The sequence below is a fragment of the Falco rusticolus genome, chromosome 3 (genome assembly GCF_015220075.1).
Source record: "Falco rusticolus isolate bFalRus1 chromosome 3, bFalRus1.pri, whole genome shotgun sequence".
NCBI classification, from domain to species: domain Eukaryota; kingdom Metazoa; phylum Chordata; class Aves; order Falconiformes; family Falconidae; genus Falco; species Falco rusticolus.
The window spans coordinates 71,350,793-71,377,759 of record NC_051189.1 but is presented as its reverse complement, the minus strand read 5'-3'; the positions used below and the strand labels follow the sequence as shown (position 1 = coordinate 71,377,759).

Below are 26,967 nucleotides of genomic sequence, written 5' to 3'. Positions count from 1 at the left end.
ACGAGGCGATCGTTTTCACTAACTGTAAGAAAATATAATTTTACCCATTTAATTATTTTTTTTTCTGAGAAGGTAAATGAAGGGCGCAGCTGTCCATAAGGGCAGCAGCGAGGAAAACGCTCCAAAACCGGCAACAGTGTTCAGTGGTTTATTTAAGTTACAGCAACACAGCAATCATACACACACCAAAAACGTGTTTTAAGTAAAAGCACGTTTCATGAAAACATCTTTTTGTTTCTTGTTTGTGGCAAACACAATGACACCCTTTTTCCACTGAAATTTTATTTATGCTGGTCTCTTGAGTCCAGTGAATTCCATTTTAGCCTTGACTGTTTGATTTAAGCCTGCTGGAGCTGCATTCCCACAGCACATCTGGCACCACCCTCAGTGTCCCGGCCATGAAGGAACAGAGAAACCCCACCGGCACCCAATCCTCACTGGCCAGGCAGGGGAGAACCTCCACAGCTCCACTCCAACTCTCGCCACACATCATAAGGACGCACAACCCCTTTTCTGTACAAATTCAGGCCAAAACCATTAGAAGAACACATGACAAAAAATGTAACTTTGATTCCAGCATTGTTTGCCTGTTCTGTTCACCTGCATTTAGCACAGGCACTAAGGCGGCTGTAACATTAAGGTCTGTATCATAATAAAGGTACAGATGGATACACAAAACAGAGACACTTCCATTTATCAGCTGGCATGGCCAGGCACATTACAAACTGCTGCAGAAAAATATACACATAAAAAGCTGCTTAGAGGCTCTGCCCCATCGCTTTGGCAAAGTATTTTGAATGCGAGTATGTTGCAATAGAAACAGACTCTACTTTATAAGGCTAAGGAAAAAAAAAACCAACAAAAACCCAACAAAACAAAAACCCAACAAACTCTTGTCAACTTGCCGGTACAAACCTACAGCAGGTTTCAGACTACAGTCTTCTCAGCCACTAGTCTGGACAGCTGCCCACCACAGACATCTCTCCATCACAGACCGAAGAACACTGAACGGGTGGGATATGCCTGTGTCCAACGTATCGAGCCATTTCTGCCCACGTGCTCTAAAGGCAATTTATTTTGCATGTTGTTACATTAGCAATATGTTTTGCTATGTAGATATTTTAACGTCAGATGATTACATCAAAAGCCAGCCAAGAAGCCACTAGAAACACAAACTGAAATTTGTAGATTTATCTCTGTCATTTGGTTACTGATCTTAAAATCTCTTGGGCACCACGAGGCTACACGCCCGCTTCCTCTGTCACACCCAGGAAACAAACAATGCAAGCGCAGCTGAACTGCCAGCTATCGAGGTTGTAGGCTAACAAACCACCAGCAAAAAATTCAAAGTGAACTGAGCTCATCCAAGTCCAAAACCCCTCATGACCGAAGAGAGGGAGCAGGACAGAAGGCAGAAGACCCACAGGCTAAAGCACGCCGATGTATGGTGGTTTACCACACCACTGGGGTAAACAGTGCCCAAGCCCTACCAAACCCGCTAGGATGCAGCGAGGTTGCGTTTCAGCAGAGCAGAGCTGTGGTAAGAGGTCTGGAGGGAAGGAGGGAAGAAGTCTTACTTCTTTTGGCCTAGGAATGTATCGTGCTCCTGAGCAGCTGTACAGGAACACGAACTGAAGCACACCGGCTCTGATGCCACCAGCACCGTTATCCTAGCAAAGGCAAGACTCATTTAGACAGGTCAGGGCCAAATCAGAGCACTCTAAATGTTGACACATTCAACTGCAATAAGGAGACATCAGGATGAGACAGCCAGAGGAAAAGCAGCCACGTTTTGAGAAACCTGGAATGAGGCAGGACTGCCAAGACGGGAGGTCAGTATAGGCATGAAAAATTCCATTTTGGCAGGTTTAGAGTGAGAGAGAGAGTCTGTGTGTGTGTCTAGAGTGTGTGTGTCTGTGTCTCAGCATGGCGGTTCTGCTAAAATAAAAAGCAGCGATGTGTATGTGCCAGAAATGAAATAGCTTTCAAGGAGCCAAAGATTATGGTATTCAAGCATTACAGGTAGCAAAGGAAAGATGAAGATCAGCAGGTGGGTTATTTATAGGCAGTTTAGCTACAACAAAGTAAAGAAATTAACATAACACAGTGAGGGCAGAAGTATTGTAAGAGTTTAGATGAAAAAACAGAAGTTACTGTGTCTTCAGAGAGTTCAAATAAGCTAACAGTTTAAGAGCACAGAACATACGGAAGCAATAGGTAGTTATAAATCCTTTTTTCATCCTATTTGCACATACTACTAATTCAAGTTTGGGAACACTAGAATATGACTGCCATAAGGAAAAAAAATAAAATAGTAAAAAGAGTAAGGATGGGTGGGTGATTAAGGAGATGCTATAAAAACGTAGCAGACAGCCATTGTCCTGTGGCATCACCCTTGTGCTCCAAGTTGTAAAAGTCCAGAAGCTTAATCAAAATGCAATAGCATAGAATAACAGACACACAAAATTTAAAGTACTTGATGGAGGGAATGCACCTGTATTTTGTCACTGTTCTTGTTAAAGAGATGAAAGCGCAGCACCAGAGCAGCGTCCAGCAACAGAAAGTTAAATTCTGGGGGAGGAAAATGACTGCTTCCAAAACACAAGTCTGTTCTCTTCAAACAACTGCTCACCAAGCCAAGAGATACACAGATTCATCCACGTGCAGATCTGGGGGAGCTGGCAAGACCCCAACACAGTTTAGTGCTTCCCTGAGGATGCATCAGCAGGGCTGAAGGAAGTATGCCTTTCTCTAGCCCCTGACTTCAAAGGCGGCAGGGAACAGGAGTTCACTGCTGCGGGCAGGAGATTAAATCTCAATCCTGTTAACTTCAGGAAAGACCCAAGGAGGAAGAAAAAGCTAATACTCCACTGGCTATAGAAACTCCAGCAATCCTCATTTCTTAACTAGTAAAAAAAACCCTCCAAAACCTCTCAATTAATTCTAAACATCAACTTCTGAAGGTGATAGAGTAGTTTTTGCTTTCCTTTTATGACAAGCCAACATATGCCACTGTTTTAACCTGTCAGACATGGCACTATCAAACACTTCCGCATTGTTCAAGCTTTTTGTTCAGCTGATGATTTGAAGCAGCAGTAAAGTTGAATTAGAAATATATTCTAATTATATTTCTAGGATTTTTAAAGCTAACTAGTTAAGATGGCATAATTCCATAATTTATTCATGATCTAAAAGTTGTCTAGTGTTTACCTTCCCTGCAAATTCAGAATTTATTTATTTTGGCATTATCTTTTTCATCCTTCTCCTTCCTTCAGTTACTTTCAGAGTGGTTAAATATTAGGACTGCAAGCTCCAACTACATACTTATGTGTACACTTACAGTTATCCTTAACATGCTGCTTCCCTACATATGCTGTCAAAGTGGGCTATTTTTGATTTCTCAGGTTTAGTTGTTGCAAGGAATGGAGCTGTTTTGCAAGCGCAGGTTTGTGTGTAGTCAGCTGTCCCACTCAGCATGTTTCTCAAAGTAAATCAACACTTAAGGAAGCTGTTGTAGTAAATGACTGTTTGTTTCAGCCTGTATCACTCCTCCCCTTGATATCAAACAGACTTCAATACACCTTTGCCATTTCAGGCAGCATAAGTGGGATACAGCACTACTTTTCAAGTCTTTGATAAAATTCATGTATATTAGAGCTAGAGCTATGCTTTTGCAGTCTAATCTCTGTACGTTTGTTGCTGATTTGAGAAATTGGTCAAGAGCAACTCACATCAGAAGGGACGAAACAAGTAAAACATTTGGTGCAAACACTTAAAATGGGACTTCACCAGAATTTGTTTGGAGTATAAACCAACTGGAATAAGACACAAAGAATCCACAATCTGTTAAGAGAAGAACCACCACAAAATGAGCGGATTCATCTGCCATTCCATGTAAAGTAGGTGGATACAAAGAGATGAGTTTCTACCAACAAAAACACGTGCTACCCATTATGTCTTTTTCTCGTTTTACACTGCTCAGTGTGCTTTGTATCCACTGATTTTGATTGTACTAAAATAAAAACCACTGTAATTTTATTTCTTTAAACAAGCAAAACCACTTAAGTAAAAAAACCTGTTACATATAATTACATACAGTAAATAGATTTACTAAAAAAAAAAACCCACCCCCCTACCCCCCAGACAATATTCCTTTAATAGACTTGGCACTTTCACCGTGTTTTACTAAGTACAATTTTCCACAGTACCATATTGCAATGCTAAATCCTAAGTGGGAAAAAACCCCACAACCCAACACCTTACAGTGTTCATTTCTACCAGAGGGAGAAGGGAGGGACACAACAACAAAGCACATCAATAAGAATACCTAGTCTATATCAAACGTACCTCCCCATTAGGGAATTTAATAGGAAAAAACTACCTCTTATAACTTAACACCAAGCTCTCTTCCTGGCAACCAGGATTACAGGTTTATGCTGAACACAATCTTATGTTCAAATACAGAGATAAGCAGCATTATCCCAAAACCCAACAGAATCCCAGCATTCTGTAACAGGAAGTATCCCCAGCGGCTACATCCACGATCGCTGGCATCATTGTGGAGCATTTCAGGCACCTAAACAAACAAGAAAGTTAAATGCCTTCAAAATAAAGTTACTTCAAACCCAGTTCTTCAACCATGAGGCAGCAGAGTATTACTCTTCTAGTCTTTCTTGATGACTGCATTAATACTACTCCTTGAATTGGATGTCACTCAACATGAACAAAATTATCAGAGTCTACGTTCATACTTAGAGAAAATCTGTAATGTCCTAATTACTGTTTTCACAACAATTATGCTAACGTCTTAGGTTGGGCATTTACTCAGGATATTATTTACCAACTGATTTAATCACATCACACTAAAAATTTTATTCTTCAGATAGTTAAACTATCCTGAACACCCCCAAATACTTTGTATTTCTGTCCAAACATACTTTTGAGGTATGCTAAAGTTTTAACACAATCCTATCTTCATCCCCAAAAGCAATAACGATTTAATGCAAAAAGCCAAAGCGCATTTGTTGGTGCCATTAATGCACAACTTGCACTGTTACTTGCTACCTGCTATACTAGCCACTGTCAGAAGCAAATTTTTTCCTCTACTTCTGCTGTTAACTGCCTCTGTTTAACAACTAAGGGTGAAACAATCTCTGTTCCTACAGTAATTAAATAAAAGCAATCTTCCACCTGAACATGTAACTGAGCACTTACACTGCATACTCATGAGCACCTTCAAGCACAGAAGTTAATTGAGGGAGACAAATTTATTTTGAGATCAAAATACAATTAGCCTTCATTCTTAAACCATGTTATATAAAATTCAAGTCGGTCTAGCCACTTACCATGTCCACAAGAGCCACATACATGAACAAGCCAGCAGTAAGCGCAAATATCCACATTGAAACGTTGTCTGCATAATGACCGATAAGAATCCCAGTCGCCATTCCAAGATAGGCCAGCATAGCTGACAGTGCGTTATACAGCACGGCTTGCTTGACAGTCATACCAGCTTTTAGAAGTACAGCAAAATCTCCTACAACAGGCAAAAAACAAAGCAAAATTTTCATTCTCAGGTAACTACTGCAGTAGTCACCAGTTCTCCTCTTACAAGATTGCTAAACTGTTTTTATGCTGTCATCTGCCTTCACTTTTTCCTTCATAAAATCAGAAATCATTGGGGGACACAATGTTAAAAAGCACACAGCAGCAAACATTCTAAGTTTATAACCTTAAAGTCTTAGGATTTTTGGAAGAAACAGCTTTTAGTGTAGTTTGCATTTAAACCAACACTAAAATACTGCAGTGCCTTATGTGCACAAGTGTTCTAAAGAAGTATAAAATAAAATATTCCCACTCAATTGCGTAAAGCAATGGTGATTATTCCATTTATTAACCTGTAACTGCTTTTTGTACTTCAAGTCTAGCTGTTTCATAAATTCAGAAATAATTTCTTTATTAATTTCTGTAAGTCAAACTTCAACTTTTTTTTTACTTGAAGGAATTACAGACTACCAGCCAGAAACAGGTTTTCCATAATTCAGAACAGATTTTTTTTTTTGTTTAGATAAATTAGATCTAATCCAGAGTAAAATAATATAAGCTTATTATTTGGAAATAAAACAGATTCTATATAAAAACATACAGAGTTTTTAAACTTTTTAAAGTTATCTCCAGTTAAAGTAAACAAAAGCAATCTCAAAGCCAAGTTGAATAATTTGTTACAACAGCTTTTCCCACAAGATAACTACAATTAAAATGGAACTAGTATGTTATAAACATTGTTTATAGTTAACAACAGATGATCCAATTTTATCCCCAGCTAACTTCAGATAGTCCCATTTATTTCAGTACTCCTATGCCACTTTATGTCCCGTTAAAGGCATTTCTATCAAGTTTTCCACACTGATTAAAGCAGCATGATACAAATTTTAAAAGATTTTTCTTGCTTCCAAAACCAACAGAACATTCAAACCTACAATTATCAGATGAGTAACATGAATGTATTTTGTATGTTTGTACTAACAACATTTAGTACATGTAATTAATACAAGTTCCACGATTCCCAAGGAATTCATATTAAGATGAACACGATTCAATTCCTCCCATGTCATAAAACCAGGTGCATTTCTCCAGAGTAATGCATTTCTGTGTAACATTATTGTACAGGCAAATACATCAAACTGTTTAAGAAATAGTTTGATGTATACACATACTAGTTTGCAAGCTCCATTATATCAAATGGAACGTTCCACTTTTTAGGGAATGAAACCTTAAAAAAGGTGCAAGCAAACTGTTCTTTCCTCATTCTATACACCAGGTATGACTGTGGCTGTGACAGCTAAGAAAGAAATACCAGTGGCACATACAAAATGATTTGACAATCGAAAAGATCAGCTTCATTCCAAGACAAACTAAGCAGCTGCATCCTGCAAAAGGGCCAAATACTAAACTTACATTGTAAGACATGCGCATTTCCATGAGAAATTATGGTCATTAATTTAAATCACTTGAGCTTGAAAAGCAAACTATTTCTAGGAAAGGTTTATAAGTAGTTCAGAATTTAATTTAGAGTAGTTCTTTGTAAGACTTAATGAAAAAGCAGCAAATGTTATTCAGAAAGGAGTTCAGCTAATTGTGAACTTCATTTTAACACCACAAACACAAGAATAAAATTAAACAGATGTGAGAAAAGCAAGTTCTGACATGCGTTCTCCTGCAATTCATAATTTATGTTGCTAAGAAGAATAAAAACTATAAGTGAACTGTACAGAACAAATTGTAAGTAACTTCAAGAGACAGAGTTTTAAACAACGCAGCTTAAATATTTAGATTTTTTAAAGGAACGTTAATTAAATTAAGAATTAAAACAGTCTTGAAATAAGTTAAAAGTATTCTTGATTGGACATTCCAACACAGATGAAGTTTTCTGATCAAATTTTACTGTGACATAGAATAAAATCAATTACAATTCTCCAAAGCGCAACTGTAAGTACCTATACCTTCAGCATATGGAACTACTCAGGTCTTACCTAGTTCATGAGGTAATTCATGGCAAAATACAGCCACAGAAGTGCTTAAACCACTAGATAACCCTTCAGTAAAGGCTGCTCCTATGAAGGGACAGGAAAAAAAAACAAAAAATATTACAGCATATTCAGACATCAAGTGCAGAAGTATTGTTGCATATGTGTGTATCAGGTTAGGACATCTTAGTTCCACTCAAATTTTTCTTATGCTTGTGGAAGCATTTAAACTTTAACTGAGCAGCTGTTGTTTATGATTCCTAAGTTTCAAAATCCTCCTTCAGAATCCTCCAAATAATTAAAGCAAACCAAATTTTACTATCTTACTTCTGAACTAAGCCAAATACCTTCCAAGAACACAACCCTCTCAAAAAATGCAATAAATAGAAATACAGTCAGAAAAGACACTTTTTTTTTTTAAAGATACAAAAGGAAGAGGCAGCTCAACTGCCTCAGTCAGGGTACCAGAAAAAGCAAATCCATTTAAACAGTAAGAGAGGCTTTATAGTCTCATGAAATCAGCAGTGAAAGATTGTGAATTCTAGGCAGCTTGCACACATGTGAGCTATCACACTTTACGTGGAGGAAAAAACTCACAAACCCCTCTTAAACTAGACCAACCGTCCTCATCTTTCTTGTTTTCTCCACTCCTGTTGCTTGCTATTTTTCTTACTTGACAGCAGCTCAGGAGGAAGCAGCACACAGCAGGGCTGAAGAGCTGAACCACAGCTCACACACAGGAGGTCCCTGGCTGCACGGAGAGCCTCACCCTGGGGGCACAGCAGAATCATGTCCAGCTTCTTCTTCAGGTGCTACCAGGAGTGTGCCAACAAACAAGGTGTTGCCAATAAGCAGTCAAAGAGGCACAAGGCCACGTCGCAGTAGCTGGCACACAAAGGACCCAGGAGTACTACTGACAGAGGAAGAGCTACAATGGCTGTGAGACCACAGGAGACAATCCCCACTTTCTGCTCGCATGGCCACCCCCAGTACTCCAGCAGCCTCTACCCAGATGTACCTCCTGAGGGTGGACGCTGCTATCCAGGTCTTCATCTGCAAGAAATGCCTGATGCTCCCTCCCTGCAGTGACAACAGCAGCAGCTTTACCTCTGGGATGCGTGCTGTGGCACACAGCAAGAGACACAAGATGTAGTGAGCGAGCACCTCTGGATGAGGGATAATGCACCGGGGATTGAGAGGGACTTCAGAAAAGGTTCTGCAGAGGCAAGAGCCAAGCCCCTCCAGGCTAAAGAAGGCAGCAGGACCAAAGCAGCACAGGAACATGAAACCCCCAGATGGGTAAAATTTGAAAAAAGTAAAGCCTGGCAACGGAAAGAACCCTCTGTCCCACTTGCAGCTGCTAATCCAAAGAACACTATGATGCATGACCATGGCAGAAGAGAGGATAAATGAGTTCTGCCTGGCCTAGAATATTTGCTCAGCACATCAGATTAGGGTCAGCAATACAAAAAGAAAGGAAAAGGTTTTAGTGATAGGAGATTCCCTCCCATGCAGGGCAGAGGGCAGACACAGATCTGTCAACCACAGCTACTGCCTAGGGAAGTCCACTGCTTGCTCAGAGCCTGCCTTGATGGTGCTGTGGAGTCACAAAAGCTGGCGTGGCCCGTCATGTATAGATACAGACTGCCTAGAAAAGACAGAATACAAGTAACTTCCCCCCCCCCCCATCTACATAAAGGAGTTCCCTTGACTGCACAGAGCTCCAGTGTAAAACTACACATGAATGCAGTTCCTTGTGCCTATTGAGTCTCGGTCAAGGTCACAGTAACACTAGGAATACAGTTACAAACCACCTAACCAAGAAGAGGTGGTGGGTAAGGCTACCTATGAACAACACAAGACATCACCACTCACATGAGATTTTTCAGCTGTGAAGGTTAACAGCACTGGGCACACAATCCAGGATGTTGCTTAATTGTGTTGGCGACAGTTTTCCGATACTAATGATAGAAGAGCCAGCCAGGATCAGAGTTCTACTTGACCCGCTGCTCACAAACGAGGAAGAGCTATGGCAAATACAGCAAAAAATGGCATCTTGAGCTTCAGTGAGCATGAGGTAACTGAGTTCAGGATACAGAAGGAAGCTGGAAAAGGAAGAGGCAAAGTTAGGACTCCATAGATTTTAATGAAGCAGAGTGACTTATTTCAGGAACTGCAGAGTAGAATCCCCTGAGAATCAGTCAAAGGGCAAAGTCGCCAGAAGAGATGAGTGATTTGTAAAGCACGCTCAACAGAGTGCAGAAATGAACTACCCTCTTTGTGCAGGAACACTAGGACTTCCAACAGAAGATGTGCCCATTAAGCAAAGTACATCTTAATGAATTAAGACTCAGAAAGGAGGCACATGAGAAATAGAAACAAAGACTGGCAACAAGGAAGACAAAAGCAGTGGAACAAAAAGGAGGAAGACCAAAGCCCCACTGGAGCTAAGACTGACAAGACACCAAGGATAACAAGAAAGAGTTCTACAAGAATGCTAGATAAGAAAAAGTGCAGGAAAAATTTGGGTCTGTTGATGCGTGGGGGAAGGGAACCAAGCAGCAGACATAAAAAGAAGCTGAAGCACCAGCACTGCCTTCATCTCAGTCTTCACAAACAGATCCCAGCATCATTCTAGAAAGAAAGGGACAGTGAACAGCAGAAAAGCAACAGATTAGAGATACTTCGAAAAAACTGGAAGTGCTCAGATGCATCAAGATGGAACTCACCCACAGCTGCTGACAGAGTTGACTGAAGCGACTGCAAGGCTGCAGCCTCTATCATCTATGGATAACCATGGCTACAGAAGGCCGCAATGGAACTCTGGGAAAAGTATAACATGATTCCCATCTTTAAGAAAGGCAAAGAACAGTCAACCTCACCTCAGTTCCTGGAAAGATCATGTTGAATATTCTCTTCAAATGCTTGACCCAGCTTGAGGAAGTAACTGACTACAGACATGGCGACAGTAGTGAATATAACAGAACTTGACCTTAGTAGGATTTCTGACACTTATCTCCTACAGCAGCCTCATCTGGGAGCAGAGGAAATACAGGATGGACAGTTAGATGACTGCACACTGGCTGGACTGCTGGGCTAACAGGGCCTGATGGCTGGCTCAGGACAAATACCGCAACCTCATTTTCTTCAATATTTTCACTAGTGATCTGGATGAAACAGACTGCACCATCTGCAAATCTGCAGATGATGCCAAGCTGAGGAGCAGAGGGAAAAAGTAAGGGCTGAGCTGACACATCAAGCACTAGAACCTTGGTAAACTGGAAGATTAGGCCAATGGAAATCTTACGAAGTTCAAAAGAGGAAAAGTGAGAAGTTCATACATTAGTACAAGGTAGGAAGTGACTGGGTGAAATAGCAGCCTTCCCGAAAAGGATGTTAAGATTATGATGGACAACAAGTTCAATACGAGCCAACAGTGCGCTCTCATTGCAAATACAGGGAACCACAAACTTCACAGTCTTACGGACGCGAGGCCAGCAGACTAAGTTCTTATCCTCCTCTGCTAAGCGCTAGCGAGGCTGTTCCTGGGATTCTCTGAACACTTTGGAGCGTCCCAGTTCAAGGTGGATATGAAGACCATCCAACAGAGGCTGACAAGCTTATCTGAAGTTTACAGCATAAGGCCTAAAGGCTTGAGGAAGCTAGGTGTAATTAACCTTCCTCTCCACCAGACTAAGCAGTGGTCTAACCGCAGCTTCTAAGTATATTTAGTACAGTCACAAACAGGAAGGAGCCTAACTATTCAAAGTAGTAACAGACAACGGGGGAGAGGATGCAAATTATTGGTTGGAAGCTTTTGGATGGACATAAATAAAGCTTTCCTTATTAAAAGACAGTAGTGCAACACTAGAAGAGGTCAGTCACAGATGTGGTGGAATCTCCCCACCTGTGGAGGTTTTCAAGGCTTGGCTGTGCAAACCCCTCACAGACCCAATCTAATGATCACAAAAGCTGTTCCAAGCAGACGATCTGACTAGATTACCTCTAGAGGTGACCCATCTCTATGACTATTTGTAAAGCCCAATTCCAAGGTGCAGAGTGTGCAAGACAAAAGCTATTCTGACTCGAGCCCTCAGCAGGAGCGTTTTCCACTGCACTCTAATAAAACAGTCATAGCAGTCTATGTAATTAATAGGTAAGCAACAGCAGTTACTGCTACATGACTAGCAAAAGAAGAGGTTATTAGTGAACACTATCAATCTTTTCTAGGTATCGGTCTGTTTCCCTCACCTCCAAACACTGCTTTATAGTTTTGGAGTCAGGTTTTGAAAGACAGTCACAGTTATCTCCTACTAAGACAGGAGAATTAGTCAGCATTCAATTGGGCTTCAGTTTCTGAGAAGACTAGATAAGTAGAGAAAGGCAGAAGATAATTACCTTCTCCCATGCCTGCATCCTCAATAATCTACAAGTTCCTCTATATTATTGTCTCTACACAATGTTTTCCAAGTCTTAACACTTATTAGAGAAAAATTAAAAATACAAGAATCCAGCTTAATCACACACTGTAAATCTGATTTTGGGACCACAAAGGCATACCAAACAAAACCTGACTGCTTTGCAAAGTTCCTGGGTGGTTGATATGGCTGTATACTATACAGATACATAGCAACCAAAGTACAAGTTTAAATAACAGGAATATCTATTTTTACTTTTCACTGCTAAAAAGAGGTCTTGAAACATTAACAAACTGAAGACTACATTAATATATCTGGTATTATCGCCTCTCAAGAAGTTGATTTAGTAGCGTCATGGTATCTTAAAATACACTTTTAAGACATCACTTCTCTCAAAGTGCAACTGAAGAAAAAATATGCATGCAAGATTAGTGTAAAAATAGTGTTCTGCATTTTAGTCATTTAGTTGAAGCTACAAAGAAAAGTTCAAATCACAGAACATCCCTTTGTACAAATTAGTCAGATGCAACAGTTCCATGCTTTAATAAAAAAATAAGCGCTTTCAAATCTTATTCCTACATAATTAGCACAACAGATTTGAGGAATAAAGTAACCGATGGAAGTTATGGAACACAAATCACATTAAATGAATGAAGTGTTGCTCTGGCTAAAGTTATCTTCACAGAGCATTCACATCTTCATTTAAATACAGGTAAAATACTATACAAGTAGTATTGGCATTTTCACAACATCATCAAATCAATGTTTTTCAGTAATACTTCTGAGCATATCCAGAACTGAAGGAGACCTACATTTCCATTAGCCTGAACAAGCTACACAGCAGGACTTCTAAAAGCTACTCTCACACTTGTTCAATAAGCCTTTATTAACCTTCCTCATACTTTTCCCTTCATAACTATTAAGTCATACCTCCTTCCCAAATCTCCCTAATGCTAAGAGGTAATTGATTCTGTGTGTCATTTGTATGCAAATCCTCCTCCTCCTACCTCATTTTCACTACTGATCTGCTCGGAAATTTACATTCCATGCTTCAATGTTCATCAAAAATGAGATTAAATCAGAAAGTCTCTTTTCACATTATACTTTGAATTGACTGAATCTGAACAACTGCAAATACTGCTGTGAGAAAAGTTATTATTGGATTCTCTCCTCAAACAAGAATGAACTTGTTTCTACAATAAAATTTATAGAAAGACTGATACCGCTGAACTGACTCCCGTATGCTATACAAGCTGGAAATTAATCCAATACCTGTAAAGTCTTAAATACAAAGTCAAGATTACAAAAGCCTAGCATAAAAACTGAAGATTACCGATCTGACTTCACTGGCCATAACTTACTTTAACCTTTTAAATTTTAAATACCTGTAGTTTAGCTCTCCTTCCAGAAAAAACAAGGCAGTTCCCAAACCTGACCTCCCAGCCAGAAGTCCAGAACATAATACTTAATCTGTTATTTTTGTGATAAAGAAATATTTTCACTGAAGCACTGTCAAAAAAGGCTGAACAACTACAACGTGCAAGGGAACAATAGGGATATGAACAAAAAAAGGAACAAAAGGATAAACGTTCTGTTTACATGTAAGTAAGTGTTTATACCAGTTTAAATAAAAAAAGAAACCGAACACAAAAAATGGACTATTACACGCCATTCAAAAGCTTTTTCTTCAAGTTGAGTATGACTGGTGTTTAAGAAAATTGTATTTTTAAAAATACTTTTTCAAGAAGAGAGACTGAGTCTGTTTTGAGACCGCGTACAGCACATTGAGCATCTTAAGAATCTACTTATGCTACACTCCTCTAATTAATACAGACACTCCTAATCCTAAAGTCTGCATAAAGGCAACATATAGTGACTTTATTGGTATCTTCTCCATGAATCATATTTCTGACAGGTAATATCTAACTAACGCCTGATTAATTAACACCCTACTCACACATTCCCAGGATATAAAAAGCAGCACAGACCTTCACTGGAAGGTTAGTACAAGCACTAGGAAGAACTGCAATGCTACTCTTCAGTAGATGGTAAGATCTAAGAATTTAGAATGTGACAAGACTGATATGCAAAAGTGAAAAAGCACCTTATGAGAACACAATGCCTTGAAATAAATTCATTTTACAGTACAAATGAATGCTGCCTACATCCCACAGCACAAAAATCACACATAATATTGCGTAATCCATTTGGGTAACCCTCAGGCTAAAGCAGACCAAAACCAGGGTCCCATCTCCCTACTGACCAGTGCTCTGGGAAAACTTACACATGATGTGTAACCAGGGCCCAGTTTAGGCAAAGCCAGATATGCCAAGTACAGAACCTGATCTTGCTGCTTAACAAGTGAAGATGGAAGTGAGAAACAAAGAAGCCAATGATATTAGTGGCCTGACTGAGGTGGAAAAAACACAGTCAATTTATATGTGACCAAAAAGACAAGCCTAAAAAAAATATATTTTTTTTTAAATTGCTGAGCACTTGCAGGCACTGAAATACAAAGACAGCTCTAAGTCCCAAATATTGTTTTACAAGCCTAGCTTTAGTTTTGAAAAATTTTAGCTTTAACTTTGCTAAAAGTAGGAAATAAGCAAAGTTTCTAGATTCCCTAAAGAAATAGCTGTAAGCACATAATTTCCATTTCATTTGTCACTGTCACATTAAAACTGAAGATCTGTCCTACTCATTCAAAGCTGCTATCAGATAAAAGTTTAGGCTTCAAAGACCCACCACTGACTAACTATGTTCCTAACAGAGAGCTAAGTGACAGCAAGAAGTTTGCTGTCCTCACATACAACCAAGTTGCATTGTCCATGCTAACACTTACCAATTGCTAGGCCATCACTAAAATTGTGTAGTCCATCTCCCATAATCACCATCCACGCCAGAGTTGCTATCCCCGCATCCTTCAGTTCTTCACGTGAGTAGCGCTGACTGTGACTGTGGGGATGATGGTTCTGATGATGATGGTGATGCAGAATATGATGGTAGTCATGGTGATGATGACTAAGATGATCTGTCTGTCCTAGAGTATCATGTAAGTGAGAATGACACTTGTTTCTACAGCCCCTGGACACATATTCATTGTCAACCTCCTCTTGATGAGAATGAGCTATCATCACTTCTTCTTCTTCTTGCACGGCTGGCTGCTGAGAAATGAAGGCTGATGGATCTTGGGAGTCTGTCCCTAGATAGCCCTCAGGCCCTGTTACAAAAATCCAGAGCATAATACGTTTTTAAAATCACCTCAGAAGCAAAGATACAACAAACAAGTTGAGTAAGTGATGCAGGAAAGAAAAACCTAGTAAGTCTAGAAGTTGAGACTGATACCCCAGCTTCTTGTACCAGAGTTTTTTCCAAGGGTTTCCACAACTTATTTTCCTTTAATTACATTTCTGAGATAATTCCCAATAGTTCAAAATAAAAAAACCCTTTAGCTTCTGTCCCCTGTTACTGAAGCAGACCCTACATTAAGGCCACAAATGCCTCCTAAAAAGGTGAATAAGCTTTTTATCTAAGAGTCAGTGCAATTTATACACAACAGCATAAGGTTCTACGTCCCAGTTTCACAGCATGAAGGCTGTTAGTTCAGTTGCTTCAGAAAGACAAAGTGCCTACAGAACTTACACCATTTATTCACCTTAGGGCCAAAGAATAAGACTGCAGAAGAGGATACTAGATATATATCCTCTTATAGATTATTTTAAAAATTCCTGTATTTCATATGAATACAGGAGCTTAAGTCTGAACACCTGAAAAATAAAAACACTCAAAAATAGTCATCAATACAGGCCACCAAATGTCCTCATATAAACATCAGTGGCACACTAAGGTTATCTTATTTTAACTAATTTTTAAAACTTGTTAAATTCTTCCCCTGCAATTAAATGAAATACTTTTTTTCCTGCACTATTGACAACTCTTTCATTAGCTGTAAAATTATTCTGAAAAACTGAACACCTCTTCTAGCTACAAGAGCTAACAAGTATCTAGTGAGGTTTGTTTTGGCTTACAACATGATCTTGAGGACACATGATCACTTGCAGTCCAAATACTTCAAGTAACCTCTAGGATTTTAGATTACCAGCTTCATAAATAAAGTGAAACTTACAAAATCCAGACTTAAAAGATATACAGAAATCTGAATAATGGATCACGCACAGAGCATCTAACAGTCTAGAGAAGCGTAGAAGCCAGTAGGTACAGCTGTGTTTGCAACAAGCATAGCCAGAAGATCTTCACCGAATGACTTCAACTTCCGCTGTTAAATCCAGAATTAGAACACTTCAGGTTTCAAAACTGTGAATTCACTACTTCCAACCTATCAATACTTGTTAAAGAAAAGCAGCAAATAGAGCTAGTCCTCTACATATCAATGCACAGACAGGTTTTGTTTTATAAAGAATTCAAGTAGGTAGTGATGCAACCTACAGTAAGAAGTAGATCTATGAGCTGCCATTAATCAGGTGTTTTTTAAACAGTGCTGTCACAAAATAACAACTGTGCAGTATCACCGAGACTTACGATCATCTGTATCTAACTTTTCTTCATTCGCTGAGAACTTCTTACTTTCTCCATCCTCTTCATTCTTTTTCTTATTCCAAAAGAAAACAGAAAATACTGTAGTTATGAATATTTTACTTATTTTTCAGGATATACATGAGGAACATTATATTCACAACATTTATGCAGCCTGCACAGTAAGAGGACAACATGGAAGCCATGTAGAGTGCAGAAGAGGAACATTAGCAACTCAGCTAAATACAGTAAGATGATGAAGGTTCCTCAGGCTCCACAGGATGGAGGGAAAAAAACCACCACAAAAAAACCCAAACCCACACACATAAATACTCCACATTTTACATGCATAAATACTCCACATTTTTGCATGAGGATAAGCAGAGGGGTTCATCTGGGAAGCAAAATGTATCTAATACCAAGTAAAAGTTATTCCACCAATTCTTTTCCATTTTAACGTCACTAAGTTTTTTTCCTAGTGTACTGAAGGAAAACCAAGTAAAATGTTCTAATTGCTCACTAATGTCTGTATCACAGCAATTTACGATCAGTGACTCAGTATCTAGAAGGGCATTAATTAGTCTAACAGGAAATCTATTCCCAGTGGCTGAGAGGACAAAGAAAATACTTGCTTTGCTTGGAACATTTCATACCACCCCTTGGCAAATAAATTTAACTAGGGACGGGGAAAGTGGTTCTATCGCTCGCAGTTAGTTTAGCTTCAGTATAACCCACATCACCACAACTTCCCATGACCAAAGTCAAAGAGTTTACATAGCATCTGCTCTAAGACTGCTATCTTAATGACCAATTTAACAATAAAACTAGATGTTATCAGCCATTGTGGTAGCCTAGAAACTAGCTATTTTTAAGCTGAGATTAGCAGTTTACTAACTTTCTTCAAGCAAAGCTTAAGATGCCGCCAGCTTTGATTGTATCTTTTTTACTGAGTCAACTTTCACAACATTGTTTATTACTGGCTAGGCTAGTCTTTAAAGATCTCTGTTAGCAATAATTGGCAAGTTACCAACATTTATGACATGCCAAAATTCATTTATTATCTACCTTCTACACAAAAACCAGCACAGTAATCTGAAAGCTGGATTGCTATTTTTCGGGGGAGAGATGGGAAAGAAACAAGGGGTTTGGCAAGCTATTTCCAAATGGAACACTATCTAATGAAGTCACTTTATACAGTGTAGTTGGATGCTTACTTATGTAAGCACTTACTACCACCCTTACCCATTTTCTGCAAGTGCCTCCATCAACAGGAGTACACAAACTGTATAAGGCCATCTTCTTTCATCCAGTATAAGAATTAAAATAATAATAATAATAATAAAACCAGTTCAGACAGTCAGTTATATAATGGCCTTGAGATGTCAGAAGGAAGTCAATAATGAACAGTAACTTCTTAAATCACTCTGTTAAAACAAAGGGCACAATTAGATGTCTGCTTGTCAAACAGGTTCACTGTGGTGTCAAACCTGTACTGTGTATCTGGTTAAGGAAATAGCTCAGAGCTTTTCTGTAACGGGACCACACAAAAAGTTACCGCATAGTTTAAAAGTATGTGTGTCACTAATACAATTGAAATTATAACGCTGATCAAGTCAGCAATCACTATTAAATCCAGATACATGATACTCATAAAAGATTTTTATAAATGTGTTCAGAAGTGATCATGCAATATATTATAGCTTCAAAATAATAGTTTCTCTACCTTTTTCTTCTTGTCTTTAAACTGCTTTATTAAAGTGATCAAATGCTCCACAAGAAACATGAAATATAAGCCTCCAAGTGCTGTAAGTCCCTTCCATGTAGAATCCAGGTAAGCACTCTCCTCTGTACTTTGAAAAACAAGATGTTTGAATGTAGAGCTTTTATTTTGTTCAAGTAGAGGTTTTTCATGGTGGTGGTGATGGTTTCCATGAGACTAAGGGGAGAAGCAAATGAGGAAAAAAGTCATTGTATTATTCAAAAGAACTGGTAACATAAGAAACATAGCATTCTTCACATTCTTTTCCTCGAGTCTGGAGTACAGACTTGACAATTTTCATGGGGTAAATACTCTGGGTATAAACTCAGACAATTACAAAGAAATCTGTCAACGAGAAGAAACATTGCAAGGACTGAAAGCAGGCCGGCAGACCATTCACCCTCTCCCTGAAGCTACATGCATACTGTTCAATACAGTATGTACAACTGCCCTCACAAAAACTCTTTACACTGCCAAGCAAACTGCATTTTAAGTAGTAGTCACAGCCAGCACACCAATTATCTTCCCATCTAATCAGCTCATATACATCAAATATCTTTTTCTACAAGGAACAGTAAATTCCTTCTTTAAAGTAAGTCTTACATTCTTCGCCTCCTCACTGGCTACTGATATGTTCAGAACCAAAAATCTTCTAGGACACCTCAGTCCCACATATTTAGATTTACATAACCTCACACAGCAAATGAAAAATTAACTGAAAGGAAAAAGAACGCCCCCATAAGTTACAGGCAGGGCTTGGAAACCACCACAGGATCTGCAGTCCTTTTCATCCATCTTATCTGAAAGCTGGACCAAGTTACCTTGGGTTGGGGTTGGGGGGGGGGGGGCGGGAGGTGCAGAGATGTCTGTTCAAGAGAGATGAAAATTTAACAATTGTATTCCAGTTTCATTGTCCATATTCCATAAAATCTATACGTAACTCCAAGGTTATTACCAAGCAATGTTTTCCCAGGACTTCATAAAAGCTTGATTCAGACCAAAAATTACAATGGATAAGCAATCAACATAAGTGGCCGATAACAGAAAATAGTGGACCATCTATTCCACATTTAAAGTGTACAGTGAGTGATTTCCACTATCTATAAAATTTCATTAATCTGGAAAAAGAAATAAAGAGGCAGCATTGCAATAAGTGACTACAAACATCTATGCAAAATTCTTGCACACAAGGAACAATGAGCGAGTGATTTGGCAGCATACATGACTAAGAACAGGAAAACAAGGGATAATGGTGTGATGCTCTTACACTGTAAGGACTGCAGAATTAATAATACAAACAGTTCCAAATGGGAAACCTTTCCATCAAATAATCAACCTTGTAAGGTTCAGAAATGACTCACCAAATGTTGATAATTGTAACCCCTATTAATTAATACCTAAGAAGTACAGATAGGTGTCAAATTCTCTGCTTTGAGATATTGAATGAAACAGTAATTAATACTTACATGTGGAAGGAGATGTAAGAAAGCATCTCCACTCAAAGTCCCCACAGCCAGTGCCACAAGAAAACTTAGAAGAAATTTGAAAAATACGCGATTCATCAGTGGTACCAATATAACACCCAATAAGGAAAGAAAACTGATGACAGAGATGGATATAAAGCCACCAATCCAAGCTGGCAAAAAAAGAAAAAAAAAAGTAACAAGAATAAATAACAGCTGTATGATATTTCATTTGCTTAACATTCCTGTTATCAAACACTCCTGACCATTTGATTAATCAGATGTTAACAAATAGTATGCCACAAAGATTTCTCTCTAGACACAGTCAAGTGCCAAAAGAAAAATACAAACTTCTTTCAACTTTAACATATGTTCTCAAACTTATAACCAACATAAATGGGTTTCCAGTAAACTTTTACTCCATGTAAAAAAAAAAAAACCCACAACTTACCTATTTGCAGAGAGTAACTTTTTGGAGGCGTTTCAGCTTTTTCACTAGTTGCATGGACTATGCAGTGTTTGCCATCGATCTGGTTAATGAGAGCTGGACAGAGGTAACTAAATTCTCTAGCAGTTAACAATACTTGAGTACCTATTCCATGGGACTGCATCAGTTTCGACGCACTGGAGCACTGTGAAAAGACACATGTTAAAGATGAACCAGAACCAAAACACCATGATGTATCCCAAGAGGACCAGAAAACCCATTTTTACAAAAATGCAGTGGCATCCCATGAAAACAGCTGTATCAATGGTAATTAAAAACTGGTAACAAACCAATTTAGCAAGAATTGTACCTGCACCCCACTTCTGGCCCAGAAAGCTAGTTCAGGAGTCCTGGTAGATGATGCGTAATTATCACTCATTCTCAGCACAAGGGGGTCAGATGCTCTGCTGTGCAAACAGGAGCAGCCTGACACCTTTCCCTCAGTTTTAGAGGCCGTATAAGGAAGTACTAACAAGGTTAAAGAGCTGTTTATACAAGTGATTACTACGGAAAGTCTTGTACAGAACATGTTCTTAACACACTTCCTCCAGTACAGTCTTCCCTACTGTACCACGTACAGTCTCGCTGACTTAAGTACCAGTAGTACTTCTGCTCCAACTGTTCAGAACACAGTAACAACTTGTGAGTTCAGCACCTACAATCACATGCTACACAACACCCACTCTGAATTACCTGGCATGGCTGGATACAGTAAGACCTGAGAGACACTTGCTTTTTAAAGCCTTCAATGGAGAAGAATCTGATTATGCAAGAAAACTGTCTACAAAACAACTACAGACTTTATCAGCACTAATTTTTTACTATTTTAAAGTAATACAGAACACATATTGCAGCAAACTTTTTTACAGTTGGACTCTACGTACAATCTTAAAGAAGATGGGGAGGGAGGGGTTGAAGGGGGAAGGTGCCAGTTACTTCCCCACAGTTCTACACTATCTGCCATAGGACTATCAACACCTGTGAGGCAGCTTCGATAAGAATGACAGTATTTTAACCAGGTTTTATTTTTACTTTCACATTATTAGCAAAGCAAGACAGATTCTGGCTTTAAGACAGAACAGCAAGTTTTAAATTTGAAGTGTTTTTTCATTTTTAGTAGTATTTTAAAATAATATATAAAACAAACTGTATGTTTATACTTAATATAGGTACTTTTTTTTTTTTTTAGGAAATAAATATTAAAAATAACTAGACTGTATATTCTCCTCTGAGTTTGTGAATCAAACACAACTTCCTCCAAAATGTTAAGTCTCAAGGGAAGTTGTTTGTGTGTTTATCTATGAGTACCGTTACCCCACAAAGCTTGTACCCAGTTAAGTGAAAAGCACACGACAAATAAGACAGAACATCCCCGCTGGATCTGGATGCCCAAGAATACAACAGAATCAGTCTCACCTCTTGGGTATTTTGGGTTTTCAGTTTAGAGTACAGGTAACTTCCTCTTTCTGATTCCTTCAGAGAAGTATGAGATTGATTTGCTTTGCTGCTAGCAAGCCAGCTGGCATTGCTGCCACCTGTAACGTTAACAACATTCGCGCTGGTCAAACCTAAACGAGCAACCAGCTTGACTTCTCCAGGTTGCACATTCTGCAATTCAGAGCGGCCATCTGTGGGAGCACTGATGACAGATGCAGTTATTTCATTAACGGTGTTCTTGATGCGTACAAAGTTCTGCTGATGTTCTACGTTCTCTACTTTATAAGATTCCTTTGAGTGACTGTTCCTGTGATCTTTGTTAGCATCAGATTCGTGGTTTGGACAAACAGTCTTTTCAGAGTTTTTACTCAATGAAAAATGATTATGATGAAGGTGATGGTCATGGTCATGATCATGGTCTATTTTAATCCTTTTCATTTTATCTATACCTATGTTCTGGAGCAGTTTTCTAAACCCTTCAATCGACAGGGAGTTGTTTTCTCCATAACGATGAAAAAGTTCTTGAAGGTGAAACTTCTGTATTAATCCTGCCAAATCAGTATTAATGCCAGCTGCCTTTTCTTGGAAAGTTCTCTCTGATGCATGCACAACAGTAGCCGTCTCCACTCCAGGATGATAGCTTTCACACAGTAGTATGGAAAACAACACAAAGAAAGTGACCGATACTGTACTCTCCATTGTAGGGGTTTTTTTAGCAGTGAGAAACTCTAGAAAAAGAAGAAAATTTTAACAGTTTGCATGACACTGATCACATCTTCCACTGTAATAGATGTTCACAATTTGCTTAAACGAAAGAAACCCACAACAAACCAAAACAAACCCTGCTCAAATTATCAATGCAGTAAGAGAAAATCCATTTAAATTTCTTACACATTTAGCGTTTTTCCCAGATGCAAAGCTGTGTTACCACAGTGAGGTCACTGGCCATAAACAGTCCCCAGGTGTAAGATTACTGTTGTTTAGCTTGGCCTAAGTCAGTTTTCTGACACAAGCTAAACAATGACAGCATCCTCAAGGGTGCACCAACTGAGATCTAGGTTATGTCGTCCCGTAGGTGGGTTTGCTACTTGGTGCACAGCGCCAATTCACACACCAAGCTGAGGCATTTCTATTCCTTCACTCCAGCTTTCACAAAGAAGGGAGCTAGGTGGCCACCCACAAATGCCTAGCTCTGACTGTCAAAACTTTACACTGTCACACAGTTCGGCAAGCAAAGGTATCGGCCTTCATGGTTACAAGTTATGTAATTCCTTGATTACTTAATACTCAGTCTCTTGCTTGTCAAGTAATTCTCTCACTTCTCATGTTAATTAGTTTGCTTGCTCAGTCTCAACTTCTTTTTGGGTCCGGGGGGGTTTCTTCAGCTGGTGGTTGCAAACTCCCCTGCCGGAACTACCTTTTCCCCTGCTTTCTTCACAGTGAGCTTCCAGCCTGCTCATCTAGCTTGTGGGGGTGCTTCCTTTTGAATTTACTCTTTTAAACAAATATTTACTGGTGCTTAACGAAATGCTTAGCAGGACATACAAAATATTTGTATCTTGAATTAACCACTAACAACTCATTTATTTCAACTGCCTTAAAGTCAAACATCTAATAATACATTTGATTTCATTAATCATTCCCTTAGTCATTTGATGTCATTTAGGTTTTTGCTTTGCTTAAAAGAAGGCTTGTAATTTTTTTCTAGGCAAGGAATAAGTATTACGTGCTCCTGCTTAAAAAACAGGGCTCCCTCCACACCTTTCGTTACCGTATTTCCCAGACCTCTTGGCAAGCCAGCAGGGTGAACTTTCAGCACTAGTACTCCACAAAAAATATTTTTCGCGCTGTCACGTTCCACCTGTGCTACTGCTATCACAGTGCTCCCTCCCCCAGGCAGGCAGGCGGCTGCTGCGGGCCTGATGTTCACAAGCGTGCACGCGTGGGCGTTTGTCCCCTGCACACCCCGCCGAGGCCGTGAGCTCGGTGGTGCCAAGCCGCGCGCAGCAGCGCACAGCCCCCAGCGAGGCCGTACTCGGCCCTGACAGCCGCCATCGCCGCCGGGACCCGCGGGCGGGGCGGCAGCGCCAGCGCTCACGGGTCCCCCGCGCACACCGCACTGGCGGGAGGCGGCGGCCCCCAAGCCCCGCGCCCGCCCCGCGGCTGCGGCCGGACCCGGCCCGCGGCCCGCGGCCCCCGGCGGGCACAGGCTGGGCGGGGGCGGGGGGGAGCCCGCCGCTCCCCGGGCCGCGTGCGACCGCCACCCGCGGCTGCTAGCGCGCGCCAGGGGCGGGGACGGGCGCGGCCCCGCATCGATGCCGCGGCCGGGCCCGGCCCCGCCTCACCCGGCGGCGGTTGCTCCAGCGGCGCGGCCCGGCCCGCGGCTGCCGGCCCGCGCCCTCCCGCCCCGCGTCCCGCCCGCCGCCGCGGCAAGCAGAGGTTACCTGGCCCGCCGCCGGGACGGGCCCTGCCGCCGCCGCCGCCGGACCCCGCCGCCGCCGCCCACGCGCGCGCGCCAGCCGCTCCCCGCCCCCTTCCTTTCCTCTTCCGGGTGCGGCGGCCGCCACGCGGCTCCCCGGCGGCCAACGGGGGGGCGGGGCGGGTGCCGCGTGGCGGCGGCGGCGGCGCGCGGGCGGCTTCGACAGTGGCTGGAGCCGCCCCCGGCGCCGGTGAAGGCCTCGCCGCCCCGCGCGGTGCGGGTGCCCTGCGAGAGGGGCGGTGGGCGCGGCTGCGGAGCCCCGGGGGGCTGTAGGGGCGGCCCGGTCGCGGGAGAGGCCCGTGGGCCGGAGGGCCCGGGGGGGGCCGTGCTGGCTGCGGAAGGGCAGGGCGGGCGGGCGCGCGGTGGGGAGGAGGCGGCTGAATCCCGGGGGGTCTTTGTCTCCGAAAACATTGACATTTGATTTGGTGGCGTTTGGGAGATGGCGGTTTGGTGGGAGGTGTGAAGTGCTGCCAAGGGAGTAAGATCAGCTGTGGGTGGGAGTCGGAGGAATTGAAAGGCCCCGAAAACAAGATGTTGTGAGTGCCTTGGATACTGGGTTGAACAAAAGAGGCTCTGGATGGGTGTAAGAGAAGGGATGGGTGTAAAACAAGGGGGCACCCGGATAATCTCATTGCAGAGGACTCCATCTTGATCAGTCTTGAGAACGGATACACAGGACCATAAAGGTAAGGTTACAAGAGAATGGCAACAACAGCCCCGGAGGGTATGGTCTGCTGATCCCAGAACTGCGTCTGGAGGTAAGGCTCTGTCTGTGGGTGCAGTGAAGGAGACTGCAAGCCTTCATCTGAAGACTGACAACCACAACTCCACATGCGGACCATGTGTTTGCATATGTTAATGAGTTCAAGGAAATCTCATGTATATGTAAATGAGCTCTCGGAAATCTTGTGAATATGTATAACTTCATGGTATATAGCCTCTGAAAGCTTGCCAGATTATTGGAGCATTTATGGTGGAGCTATCCCCAGCGTGCCCCAGCGCTGCAATAAAGGGTACCTTGCTTAATAACAGTCTGCTGTTAGTGAGTTTTATTATATCGGACTCCTCACCCAGCCGTACCTAGCTTCCCTCTTAGGTGAGGTTAGAAAGCAAGGGGGTTTGGATGCTACCGATCTTTGTGTCACAACGCTCCCTGAAAACACAGCTCGTTCTGGGTTTGCAGCCGTGGATTGGGTGCATGTGCTGGGTGCGGTAGCCTCCCTTAGAAAAGGGACTAAGTGTGAGGACTCCCAGTCTTGAAAAAAGCATGTGGGTAGGCAAGCAAGGACTGGAAGTGAACTGACTGGTTGTAAACGAGGTGTGAGTAAATGGCAAACAATGTTGGGTTTTGGTGTCATCCACGATGGTATTGTGGTGAGTAGTCCTTTTATCTTTGTTATAAATAAATGATCTGGCAGAAGAAAACTGCACTCTGCACAAGTGGAAAAAGACAATAAGAAAGGACTGAGATCAACTCAGAAGAAAAGCCTGAAACTTGCTAAAAACACGTTGCTTTCTTCTGAGCAGGCATACTGTATTTTTCAAATGTTGGTTTGCTGTATCAATTTTCTCAACTGGCCATGACTCTGTGATGGCTGTATGTCCCAGGCATAGGCTTTCTTGCATTTTCTCTTTCTTCCTCCAACTCCAGAGTTTTACTTTCTGCCATCACATCATTTAATAGTGCTAGTCCAGTGGGTGCAGTTCTGCTTACCCATCCCAGCTGCCTTTGGAATCTGGCCTTTCTCGTGTGATTGATTGCCAAGGTTTTTCAGCTTGCTGGAGTGTGAAGGCAGCACTGAATCCTGCCCTGGGATCTGGCTTTACTGGTGGGTCCTGAATGTTATGCCAGTGACTTAACACCCAAACCGTTCTCAGCCATCTTTCTCCTGCTGTCTGCTGCTCTTGATAGCACCACCTCGCTCGCCAGTCAGGAGGTGACAGCTCTGTCTTTATGCTTAATACCTCCAACTCTCTGATTTAGACCTCTTTGTGAGTTCAGCTAACTGAAGAACAGAAGGGAGATAAGTGTTGTAAACTCCACAAACAGAGCACAACACGTCAGAAAGTTACGGATTTATTCCATGCAGTAGCTTTTGAAGTACTGAAAAAAATGCGTCCCTAAGCATTTTTTTTTTTTTGATGAATGTTTTTTTTTCTCAAGGAAGAGAGGGAGGCTACAAAGTGCAGGAGTGGGTGGGGGGTTTTTCTTTAGTGCTAATCCATTTTGAATGAATACTGTTTACCAGGTGCCTTTGTACTATCTCAGTTAACACAACATTTATGCCTAAGATGCTAATGTTAGCAATTTGATTGTTGTAAATTATTTATTTAGGTTTTTTTAGTCTTTTCAAGTTACAGCTGTTAAATGATGGAGCCTGTTTATCTAGCCTCTTGAATGCATCCACTGTCTTCGGCTCTTCCACTGTACCAAATCTGCAGTTTGCTCTCACATCTTGTCAAGGTCATTCACAAATCTAAGTGTCAGAGCTTAGGTCACACAGAAACTGGTCTTCAGTGCTAAAATGCTCTCCTCTCTCTCTCTTTTTTTTTTTTTTTAATTTTGTTATAATTTGAGTAATTAACACACATCAGCTAGGCAAAAAGAACCCATGCTGGTAAAAACAATTTACCTAAAAACTTTATTTACAGTAAAACTTGAGTCAGGTCTATTTTACAGTACCTGAATTGATCTCAGTAAGTTTATCTTGTGGTAAAATTAAAGCACTTCAGTCGTTTTTCCCATTACCAGTGACTTGGTCTGAATACATGTGCAACCATGAGCTCTAGAGTAGCTGTAATCATGTAAAACAAGGCTCTTGGTGACCCTTGTGGTTGGTTTAATGAATGTATAAAAATCTCTCA

General features: G+C 41.0%; 1 protein-coding gene and 1 long non-coding RNA gene across 7 annotated transcripts; one reads left to right on the top strand and one right to left on the bottom strand.

The window, feature by feature from the left end:
• Positions 1–134: 134 nt before the first annotated feature.
• On the bottom strand, positions 135–24,113 carry SLC39A6 (solute carrier family 39 member 6). Of its 6 annotated transcripts, none has more exons than XM_037381717.1 (10): positions 24,068–24,113; positions 21,603–22,351; positions 20,151–20,331; positions 19,703–19,872; positions 18,201–18,413; positions 16,484–16,553; positions 14,787–15,164; positions 7,533–7,613; positions 5,346–5,536; positions 135–4,576 (listed from the first exon to the last, which is right to left on the bottom strand). In XM_037381717.1, the coding sequence occupies exons 2-10, from the start codon at positions 22,320–22,322 to the stop codon at positions 4,424–4,426; spliced, it is 2,157 nt and encodes a 718-aa protein (XP_037237614.1). In that variant the 5' UTR covers positions 22,323–22,351; positions 24,068–24,113; the 3' UTR covers positions 135–4,423. The 6 variants fall into 6 exon arrangements, 4 of the variants coding, with proteins under 4 accessions (XP_037237614.1, XP_037237615.1, XP_037237616.1 ...); XM_037381718.1 differs by lacking the exon at positions 24,068–24,113 and adding an exon at positions 23,385–23,558; XR_005103387.1 differs by lacking the exons at positions 135–4,576; positions 5,346–5,536; positions 7,533–7,613 and adding exons at positions 8,667–8,742; positions 9,402–9,631 and having other exon boundaries at positions 24,068–24,112.
• Positions 24,114–24,202: 89 nt separating this feature from the next.
• Positions 24,203–25,056, top strand: LOC119145326. The gene is made up of 2 exons (XR_005103389.1): positions 24,203–24,316; positions 24,740–25,056. It is a non-coding gene; the product is annotated as an uncharacterized LOC119145326 (long non-coding RNA).
• Positions 25,057–26,967: the final 1,911 nt, after the last annotated feature.

Excerpts from the sequence above, each read along its gene's own strand:
- SLC39A6 (XM_037381717.1), bottom strand. The coding sequence starts at position 22,322 with ATGGAGAGTACAGTATCGGTCACTTTCTTTGTGTTGTTTTCCATACTA. Across the intron at positions 7,614-14,786 it reads TAGTGATGGCCTAGCAATTG|GAGCAGCCTTTACTGAAGGG; the intron begins GTAAGTGTTAGC and ends GTCCCTTCATAG. Across the intron at positions 4,577-5,345 it reads ATGTGGCTCTTGTGGACATG|GTGCCTGAAATGCTCCACAA; the intron begins GTAAGTGGCTAG and ends TTGTTTGTTTAG.